This window comes from Catharus ustulatus, chromosome 2 (genome assembly GCF_009819885.2).
Source record: "Catharus ustulatus isolate bCatUst1 chromosome 2, bCatUst1.pri.v2, whole genome shotgun sequence".
Taxonomy (NCBI): domain Eukaryota; kingdom Metazoa; phylum Chordata; class Aves; order Passeriformes; family Turdidae; genus Catharus; species Catharus ustulatus.
In genome coordinates, this window is record NC_046222.1 from 74391737 (window position 1) to 74403288 (window position 11552).

An 11552-nucleotide genomic window follows, 5' to 3' on the forward strand; every position below is an offset into this window, starting at 1 on the left:
TAGGGGAATGCGGCTGGGACCAGATGTGATTCTGGTGTATTTGTTGGAATTCAGGGACTGAGATGGAATTTATCTTAATGGAGAGAGAAGACATAAATTTTTCAACTATGTGTTCATTGGGGTATTTTCAGCTTCCCTTAAGGCATACTAAACAGAGGGCAGAACTTGTTAATTATGTCAATTTTATTATTCCTCTCTGCTGAAAAATGTGCGCAAAACAAATATAAAATTTAATATATGCTAAACTTCCTTGCAGAATTACTGTGTTCTAGACTGTAATTACATTATTGCATGTAATCCATTACTAATTCAAAAATACTAGAGCTGGCCAATTCCAAGACCTTGGGGGGGATGTTTTGTAATGAAAATCATCATATTCCTCTGCTGTCTCCCTTCCTAGAGACAAGAGCAGAAAGCTCGTGAGATGTGTGTTCACGGTCATTTTATATGGTGACACACAAGCAGAACTGTGTGCACCAAATTGTTCTGTTCCTTTCTTTCACGATCTTCTAAAGGCTTGTATCGCCCTTTTTTACTCAGGGTCAGTAGCACAAAATTTTTTAGTGTCTAAACAGCCTGAATTCACATATGCTTGATCTGTATAAGTTTTTACCGGGGAGAAGGAAGAGTAGGGGGAGCAAAAGCACAATTTTACTATAGGGGAAATTCTGCAACCATGACTGATTCTGCCCAAGGAGAGTAGGAGAGGAGAATAATGCACACGGGCAAGTATTTGATTGGTTGGTTTTAGTAAATTTTCTTTCCAATCAAATGAAATTGTAACTATTGGAAAAGTATATTGATATGTTTGTGTGTGTATATATAGATATTTATATGCACACACATATAATGTTTAGAGAATTGAAAATACTGACTAGCAAGTGAGATGGGATCAATGTCGATGTGTTGTCAAAATCCTAGGGATAATGTAAATACCAACTCTTTAGTTCAACTTAACAATTCTGTTTCTTGCTATTTTTTTCTTTGATTGATGAAAGAAATGAATATGTAAGATTAAACCCTCAAAAAATTCACGTGATCTGACTTTATTCTGAAGAAAACATATGGATTAATTGAAGAAAAAAACCAACTTTATCTAGAGTTTTTAAAATGTCTTAGATTTTCATCTGTTTGCATATGTGGCCCAGTGTCTTTTGGTTGGTTTTTGTTTTGTTGGTATTTTTTTGTTATGTTGCTTTTGGGGGGTTCTTTTGTTCATTCAGAGCTTTTTATTCCCTCCCCCCGCATTACTTCTTGGTTGATATACTGAAATGTCCTAGGAAGGGCCAACAGGAAACACTAAGCACAAAAGTCAGGATGCAGTAAACATAATGAACGATAGCAGGGTAGAAGTGCATGGAAAACGTGCAAAGCTACTAAGTAGGTTATTTTACTCCTTCTGGCAACTCTTCACTCATCTCCCATTTCTACTTTTTGTGTGGGTTTTGGAGACATTTGATTAGCCTTTTTATCAGTGAAGCATGAAGTCTGGAGTCTGGTAAAGGCACAGATACCTGTCTCCAGTACGATCACACCCTGCCCTCCAGCTGCCTCCCACTTCACAGGGAGGACAAAACTGTCTGCCATGGTCACTCGCAGGAACAGTTGAAATGGCACTTCAAGGTTCATTTAGTTGCGTTCAGCTCACTGCTGGGAACTGAATGCTGGTTTGAAAATGAAAAGACTTTAATGAGTTGGGGGTCTTTATGGGGCTGGTATTCGTGGCAGCGATTAACAGTAGGGGGTGTACAGAAGGTCAAAAGCTCTTCTTTTGTGGGGTCAGCAGAACATCCCTGTCTGATAAGATTAAACTAATGTGGCTTTTCGTGTTAATATCTAAAGCAGCAGGCTGCTTTAATGTGTTTGGGATGGCAGGCACTGGGGGGAAAAAGGGAAAATCTGCAAGTGGTGATTCATTATAATAAAAAACAGCACATTACTGGCAAGTAATACAAGGGTGTTTTTCATATATATATTTTTTTTTAATGGGTATGCACATATATTTTAGAGATTTTAAATTACTTTCCTGAAAACCAACTGAAAACAGAAGCATTTTATTTGTGTATTAAACTGCAGTGCATATGCTATTTTTGCATTTTCGTAGAATTCATTACTTTTATTTTAACTTGCTTTTTCCTCCATGCTTTCTCTATTTGCATAGTGCATTAACTATGTCTTGGTCATCTACCTTACTGCAGCTAAGCCTCATGTATGAATTTCAGTTTTCAGATTATTTTACTGGATATTTCAATGGACAGTACTGGCTTTGGTGGATATTTCTTGTACTTGGTAAGTAGCAGTTGAATTAATTTCTGTTTTGATGTGGAAGTACTCAAAAGATGAATCGTGATACTGTAAATGAGAGTTTTGTAACATGTTTAGCCACTTAGCTGCTTATAGTTTTGTGTGTTGTTTTTATTTCCATATTAGTATTAATATAGTATTAATGAGGCTATTGGTTACCATAGTGGTGTTATTGTGTGAACTGTGGACTATTCAAATACCCTTCAACTCAAAGAATTTTGTTCTGCGTAAGAGATTATGTGTAAAACTGAGAGTTTTAACTTGCACTTTTTAAGCTGCTTTTACTGATCTAGGGGTGCAGAACTGTGAGTGAAACTTTGGCTTTTTTGTGCTAAGTAGTATTTACATGTATAAACCTATATGTCAAGTATTAAATTTTAAGAAATGTCACTGAACCCAGGAAGGGTGGAGTCTGCTGTCTTGTGCACAGGTCACAGAATGTCCTTTTTGAGGCCTTTGAAATGCAAACTGCATCAGCAGTTGCTCAGTAGGATGAGAGAATGGCTTCATGCTTACTGATCACAGTGGTCCCATGATGTCAGCTTTCTCTTAAGAGCTCTGCCTGCTCATGTTTAAAGTCTTAGGCACATCAAATTCTGCTCTTCCGTTTGTTTTTAATGAAGGTATACCAAACCCCAACCACTATAAATTTTCTCCAAATTTTTAAATTTGAATATGGACTCTGAATATGGAATTATTTTCTTTTGCAGAAGTGAATGCTGCTATGCATTTTAATTTCTGTTTCCAGCTCTAGAAGCATGGTAAACTGTTGCTGGTTCAGTAGGTGGCACTCTTCCCTTTGAGTCAATTGATTCAAGTGGCTAACAGCAAGTGTTAGAATGAAGTGTTGAGTGAGTTAGGAAAAAAAACTCTGACTCTGAGCTCTTCACTGTTTGTGACTTGCTACTTACCTTGCAAGAAATACCAAAAGTCTTACACAACATTTCCTAAAAATTTCTCTATCTACCTTTTAGAACTGTTCAAGGGCATTCATCAGACTTTCTAAGGCCCACCTTGCTCTGCTGATGTGCACTTGGAATACAAAAAAACTGCAAATGTTTAGCACATCACAGCATCGGTCCCTTGAGTGTTTTTCTATTGTTTGAGGTTATTGTATTGAAGTAGGAGAAATGACTCTTTGCAGGCACAAACATCTCCAGATAAATTTTTAATTAAAACCAAGCCCTGTGGTGCCCGAGATTGAGGTTTGGCACCTTTTTTCACTAAGATAAAAATAGTGTTCTTCCCCTAGCCCTCCCTCTGCCCCTTCTTTTTCTATGGAAAAAGCTGTAATTTTCTTTTTACTAGTCTTTTGTTCATATTCAGGAAGTAGCTCACTTTAATTTGGGAAAACCTCATTTTTGGTCTGAAGTATTTTAAGTTCTTTTATTTTTTCTTTAAATCACAAAGTTTTTAATATGACTTGGAATGAAAAGCACTCTGAAGCATACAGTGTGCATCCGGCAGTCAGCATTCCCTTGTCTTGTGTATGTTTTGCATGAGATATGCCAACAGTGTTTTTAAATTGATAAAGTGGCTGTATGGTATTGCTAGAACACCATAGGAGGATTCTACCTAAAAAAGCTACGTAGCAGGACATGGAGGAGTATTATCATGTCATGGGAACACTGCCAACCAGATCTGTGTTTTGTTGTTTTGGATAACCTTTTGTTAGAGCACACAAAGTAGTATGTCCAGCATCTCTCCAGAAGTGAATGAGTTGGAGTCTTTCTTATGCATAGCCCTTTGACATCCTTCAGCCCACCTACTGCCATCTCTTCTCTTCTGTGTTCACTGATCTGTCTCTACTCACTTTCCTCTTTTCAACATCTGGAAAAATCTGCTTATGCGTTACGGAAAAGCAAAGTGGTCTACTTCCAAGGAGTCATCATGTGCAGTGAAAAAATTGGAGAGAGAATCCTAAATTTTAAATATAAATGTTAGCCAATGTTTCTTATTGAGGAACGCAATGGAAAGTGGTGTGGTTTTTCTTTCTTCCCTTAACAGAGAAATGTTAAATATGGGTTGAGCTTGGACTGGTTTTCCAATGTGTATAATACAGAAAATATCCTTATCAAGCACCTGAAGAGCTGCTTGCCCTCATTTTTCTATTTCAGTTTCTTTTCAGTTGAAAGGGGGACTATGTCTGGTAGCCTTTGGGTAGCAGGTTTTGTAGTAGACATGCGGTCAAGATCTTAGTGCTTTCTTCTCTATGGAGAATTTGCCTTAATCACAGAAATGTGTCTGGCTTAGGTGAAGTTCTGCTGGTTAGGAGAATGTTCTGTTGTCATTTTTTCTTTGCTTGCATGCATGTCCTAATGAAGCTTTGGTTTACAAAAGCAAAAGGAAAGCTTAAAAAATCACAAACAAAAATAATTTAGAGGAGAAACGATAATTGGAAAAAATCAGGGGCTCATCCAAGACAGCAGGAAGAAAAGTGCATCAAGTGGGAAAAAAAAATAATTAAATCCTTTGCTGAACTTGTGAAACCTCAGTTTAGATTTTCATTTGTGCCTTTGGAGTTTTAATGCACATGTGTGTATTCACATAAACATATATCTTCAAGGTGCCATTATTGCAAATGTAACTTCTCTGTGACTATTGTGTGCTTCTTTTTCCTCTTAGCTGAAATATTCTTTCAAATACAGTGAAATGTAGATAATTTAAAAGATTTTGAAATTTGGGAGTTGACAAAAACTGTAATATTGACATATGTTGAGTAGTTTTCTTTGAGTAATTTAATTGTTCTTCCTCCTCTTGGACTGGTGTTTTTTAATAGATGGTTAAATTCCAAGTCATAATCTACTATAATTCATTACTGGCTTCTTGCTAGAGCAATCCTTACCTTATCTTTTATTTTTTTCTTTTGATTGGCAGTACATTTATTGTGCATACTGCTAAAGGTACATTTTGTAAACCAGGTACTTTTCTAACACACTAGTAATTTGTTTTGAGAATTCTACTTGAATTTGCAATTAAGATTCTTTTGCTTTTCAGGACTTTTTCTTTCTAAGTGTTTTCTTGCAGTCTTTTTAGCAGATGAAACTTGGACTTAAGATCACTAAAATTTGTGAAAAATATTTCATAAAATTGAATCCTTGTATTACAAGATGAAAGCTGACTTACCTGTTGAATATGTGAATGATAAATAAAGAATTCAATTTACTTTGTAGGCTAGAGTTTAAAAACTGTGTTACTAAGAATAATGGAATAATGTGGGATAGTGTGTATTTATGTAATGTCCTTAATTTTGTGCATTTTCTACACTTTCAGGACTCCTTCTGTTCTTTCGGGGCTTTGTTAATTATCTTAAAGTCAGAAATATGTCTGAAAGCATGGCAGCTGCTCACAGAACAAGATTTTTTTTCTTGTACTGAAGGTAAGCCAATTTTAGTGAGGAGGTTATCTTTCCCAGTAAAATGGAAAAGAAAGAAATATTAAAAAGAATCTAACTTCTGTCATGAAGTAGAAGTTGCATGGATTTTGAACATCTGTGATGAATATTTGATATATATTCTTCTTGGGCTTGGAGATGAGTGAAGTCTCTTACTTGAAAGCAAATAATGCATCCTCATTGCCTCCAGTCTTCCCTGGAACTAATGTTCAGCAACAAAAATTAGGAGGAACATGTTGCTTTACCTAAGAAACAGTGTCTACTGCTGTCAGGATACTGTCCTTTGTGCTGGAAAACTGGCTTTAGTAGTCATCCTGTTGTCAGCAAGTTAGGAAGCTCTAATCTGCCTGCATATTAAATCTGATTGACATGGGTCTGAACATGCAAACAATAGTTGAGTATTGTCGCTTTTTACATGACTGGATTAAGACAGTCATGTACAAGTATGATTATTGTGTATGGAACAATGTGCTTTATGCATCCTTCAGGTAGCTGACTAATCAGTCTGGCACATATCCACTTTTTTAAATACTATTTATCCGTTAAGTGGATTTATTGGACTTTACTATGTAACTTAAATCAGGGTTCTTTATTTGCATTCGACTGGCTTTTTATGAAATTGCATGGCGAGATAAGTTTAAGCCTAGAAATAAGTGTTGCAGCATTTTCATTGCTCTGCACTTCACATAAAATGCTTAAAAACTGTTTTTTTGACATACGTGAGAAGCTATTTTTGCTGTAATAAAAAAAAAAAAATTATAAATTTTCTTCAGGATTGATAACAGAATCAATTTGAATTAAGTTAAAACACATTTTTGAAGCCTGAAAACAGAGACAGTATTTGACTGGAAAAAAAACCTGTTTCTTTTTATAAGAGACAGTGATATACATTTAAAAACAGCTAATGATGAATGTGTGCTATACAATATACACTTGATTATGAAAAAAATCTGTTAACCTGTGACTTAATATTTCTTGTAACTGTGATTTTTATTTTTCAAACGATGCCGTAAGTCAATTTATTGAGGTGTATATTGCCTTTTAGCAACAAATCTAAGTTGGCAGGCATGGCAGCATTGCCTTTTTGCAATAGTTAGATACGGCTTCTTTTCTTAGTGTTATAGTAACCTCTTCAGAATACTGAAATTTGTAGACATGACTGAAAATATGTTAGCTTTCAGTATGGTAAAGTTTAAAAATACTATTTTAAAAACAGTTGTTAGGACTAAATGGTATTTGAGAATTGTAGTGAGAAGAGAGGATAGTGAAAGTGTAGTATAATGCAGTCTGGGATTCCTTGCTCTTCTGCAGTTAAAATTCTGCATTGGGACAAAACACTGTTTAACCCAGGACTTCCTGGAGTTAATGAGCTATCCTATCATAGTTCAGTAGCTTTGAATCTTTTCTTTACCTGTAAGCACCACTGAGACATGTGGGCTGTGGGCTCATAAGGTCTGTGGGGTGTTTAGAGAGATGAAAACATAATATTTATATTTAAGTCTTAAGTACTGAAACAGGAAATTCAAATTAATTGCCATCGTATTTAAATGTCCTTGTTCTTGCATAGACAAGTAAACTCCTCTAAAGTGACTCCTCTACACTGATTATTAGTTTTAATATCAAATAGTACCCCTACAGTTAGAGAATATTCTCAGGTGTTCTTTTGAAATAATAACAAAATAACAGTAATATTTTGCATTTTTTTTCTCCCACTCTGACATGGGGGGTGGGGATGCTGCTGTTTTGCTTGCAGTTCAGGTTTGCTGGTCACTTAGCAACGCTGTTTCTGGTAAGTCATGGCGATGAACTGAAGTACAACTTCTTCTTTATCTCCAGACTGCATCGAACAGACATTCCTTTCCTATGCTGGTGTGAAACTTCCAGATGATCTGTAACTCTCCAAGTTAATAAAATAGAAGACTACTAAAACCAGAAGACAAATAATTGAAAATATGGCTTCAAAAATGAATGACAGGATCATTTATGATCAAGTACCAGTTCTGGTCATTCTAGTCAATATTTATAATTGCTGCCTTTTGTTTTAGCACATTTGTATATGTGCTTGTTAAAATGATAGTATTGAAGTAAGAACAAACTGTCTGTAAGTATAGATTAGGTACAGTCAGACTCAGTTAATCTGTGCTTGTTATATCTGAAAGATTTGAGTGGTAACTTGTTTCACAGCTTGTATGTACCACAGACTTGGTGATCTGAACTTCTGAGTAAAATGAAATGCATTAAATGATTCAGATTAACCAGTTCAGACAGGTTTTTTTTATATAATTTAGATTCATCTAATGATTGTATAGAACACTTTTTAAGTTTACTGAACCCCAAAGTTCCTTGTCGCAAACTTATATCGCCAATATTTTATTGAATTCAAGCCAATATACTGGTTTGTGCTAAAACTGATACACTTTGAGTCCCCTGTAAATAACTCTGCATAAATGACTGTTTTAATTGCTTCTTAGGAAATATGTCAAAATATATTTTGTAACAGCATATTCTCTAAATTTTGTTTAATCTTGGAGCTATATACATATTTTTTGTTAATTGGCTATTAAAGGATTAGTTAATAGTAGATGTAATTTTTGGAGGTTTGCATTCTTGAGGTCACTATAAATTCACCATCCACATGGAGTGCTTCTCAAATATCATACAATTACTTTATGATGCTTGTTTAGAATAAATACATGGCCATTTCATAAGAACAAACTAGTTAAAATGCGAGGTAATTTGGGAAGTAATCCTATGAAGGAAAAAACAAATTAAAGCTCTGAGAGTAGAAAATGTTTTACCTCTCTCTTTATTCATTTAAGATATACCATTATGTTCTTATAAATATCATCTCTTTAAGGGGTACTGTCTACAGTTCATGCATGTGTAGTTTCTTTTAAAGTTTGTGAAATTTATGCTTCTTCTATAAATAGAAGGAGACATCTCTCAGTCCTTTGTACAACTGGAATCTCAGTTGCAAAAATACATTGGCTGTTGGTTGCACCTTTGAGGAAAAAAAGTACAAATAGTTTCCTCAATTTTTCTTTTTAATTAGAATTCTGCTTTTTTATTACTAACATTAAAACCAGTGAGGTTTATGTTGTGTTAAGCTAGTGCTGTATTGAGTTTTGTATCTATAATTAATGTTTAAAATATAAATATGTAAACATTTTCATTTTCCTAATCTTTCAGAGATAACTGATAGTAAGTAAAACTTTAGGGGCACCTCTGCTTCTCAGCTTTTTTATGGAAAGAAGAAAGTTAAGTATTATGTTCAATATCCTATTGGGATTTCCTTCTAAACTTCTATTTGTTTCTGTGTTCTTTTGCATTCATTGTCCAGATGAAAAAGAAGCAAATAATAAAGCATTGCTTTGTTTTGCTAATTTAGACTTAATGCTTTTTGGGGTTTTTTTTGCACTTCATGTCAATAAATGTATACTGCATTATTTGTGTCAACGTGGAATTACAAACAAATTACTTGGCAAAATAGGTACTAACCAATCTTCTCCATTCTTTCTCATCTTGTTTCATGGCAACAAACTATAAGGACATTTCTTTTAAGGTGTTAATGCAACCATTCAAATCGGGCAGTATTGCTTCATTTTCTGTGCTTACCAAAATCAACTAGCACTATTTTTCAACTATAGAAGTTTTCCCATATTAAGTAGCAACTTGTGGTAGAATTACTTCTGTTTGGCCCATATATTTTATAGGAAACTTCATACATGAACTTTGTGTACTATCTTGGAAGAGTTCTCATTTGGTCAGAAAGAATATACAGGGTTAAAAATGTACACATTTGCTAATCCTCTATAGTTGGTGCATCAGTTTAGAAGCCTGAAATCTCATCAAGAGGAGGAAGGGAACTGGGACAGTATTTTCAAAGACTCTGCAATCTATTCCAGATGTGTCAAATGCTGCATATTTTCCTTGCTATTTCCTGTGAGCTTGGTTTGGAGCAGCTGTCTCTGTGGTTTAGAGACACCTAGCCAGCTTTGCTTTGTGTCTTGGGGGTGTCGGGGGAGAAGCTCCAGTATTGCAGTGAAGTTGCCTGTAAACAGATTTTGTAGGAATGCAAATAAGGCTTTGAAACTTGGGGCTGAAGAGAGGGGAGGTGAGGAGAGAAAATTCTGGCTTATTTGAACATTGAAATGTTTCTAGTTTTGTCATCTACTTCTATTGATATAGGCACTACAGGAAGACTGACATGTTGAATGTAATTCAGGTAGCCTGTGAGACTCTATTACACATTTCAAAAACGGTCAGTCACTCATACTTTCAGTCCCCTTACAGAGCTGAGGTTGTCTCCTAGCTTCTGCCTTTGCTGTCTCACCTAAGGTATGGACACAGTCGTCATTCTGCAGCACCTTTTAACCTGATTTCAACATCCTTCTCTTTTTGTACCTGCTTCCCTCCTTTTGAATGATGACAGCAGGTGAGGAAAAGTGGCTTTGTTCGTGTGTTATGATAACTTCAGAAAGCTTTTAATCTCTCTTCCACTTTTTGAGGATATTTTCCCATAATACTCTGCATTAGTCTGTCCTGTGTGGTTGCTTACATTGTTCACTTGAGCAGAGAACATTAATGAAATGGCAATAGATAACTTCCTGGACTTTTGAAGAGAAAATGAATAACCTCTGATATGGAAGTAAGTATCTCTCAATAAGGCCAAAAAACCCCATCTTTCTAATCATGCTAAAACATGATTAACATGTACACAGCTGCCTGGAAACAACAGAGTCCAGGCTATTGTTTCTCCAAGGTATGTTGTTTGTTTCTACTATCTTTATCTTTTTTCTAGGTAGTTCTGAGTATACTTTTACCATCTGTATGTTCTCTACTTAGCATATGCTTTTCAGTTCCACATCCCTTCTCCTTTCTCTGTGCACTTGCTATGGTCCCTGCAAGGATAGGCAGAAGGCTGCTTTACTGTGTGTTGGCTGCAGTTAATAAATAAAGCACCTAGAAATTCTGAAGGGTATTTTTTATTTCTTACAGTGATGGTCTGTATCCCCATACATCCATATTTTATTATTTCTGCTATGTAATTGCCTTTCCTCCTCAACCCTTTTTAAAGGAAACAGTCAGCTTTCTTGGATTTTTACGTGTGGTATATTTTCTACTTGAGGTAACTGGAATGCAGTGAGGCTTAGAACAGTATCAGATCTCCAGCTCTTGTTTCTTTTTTCCCTTTAGGAACAAGAATGGTATCTATCAAAAAAAAGTTTAAAATGTTTTGCTTCTTTCGTGTTGAGGGATGCTCACAGTTATTCCCATGTTTCTACTTCTGTTCTTTTAGTCTTCACTCCTAATCTTTCTTGTGGCAAAGAAACACGATGTTATACATGGCTGCACAGATGCCCATCCTTCTTAATTTTCTAGAGTGGTGTAGTCTCATGACTTCCAAATGTCCAGGTGCACATGGAACATGAACCTCTGCTGCTATAAACTATGAGTTAAATAATTATGAAACATGCTTCACTTGGATGCATTAATTAACTGAGTCTGGTAATTTAATTTCAGTAGTGTTGCTGGTTAGTCCACCTCTGCTTCTGTTGTACACAGCTTTCCCCTGAAGTCTGAAGTCTTAGATGTATCTTGTCTGGGTGTTTGAGCAGTTTGCTGATCTTTCTGTTAGACATGTTACTGAGATAAAACCAGTGCTGATCATCATGTAATTTATAGCATAAGCACCTGTGGGACCATTGCTGACATCAAGCAGCCCTACAGGAGAGCTGGATGGGTACCTTTTATGAGGGGGTGTGGGGATAATGGCTTCACACTGAAAGAGAGCATGTTTCATTAAGATACTATGAAGAAATTCTTTACTGTGAGGGGAGTGAATCACTGGAAT

General features: G+C 35.7%; 1 protein-coding gene across 2 annotated transcripts in view; it reads left to right on the forward strand.

Moving 5' to 3' along the window:
* NDFIP2 (Nedd4 family interacting protein 2) overlaps window positions 1-8492 on the forward strand; it is a 44644-nt gene extending 36152 nt beyond the window's left edge. For both annotated transcript variants that reach the window (XM_033051536.1, XM_033051537.1), the window contains 3 exons: window positions 2223-2289; window positions 5578-5683; window positions 7535-8492. In XM_033051536.1, coding sequence (XP_032907427.1) covers window positions 2223-2289; window positions 5578-5681 — 171 coding nt within the window. In that variant the 3' untranslated portion in view covers window positions 5682-5683; window positions 7535-8492. The remainder of the gene's footprint in view (window positions 1-2222; window positions 2290-5577; window positions 5684-7534) is intronic.
* Window positions 8493-11552: the final 3060 nt, after the last annotated feature.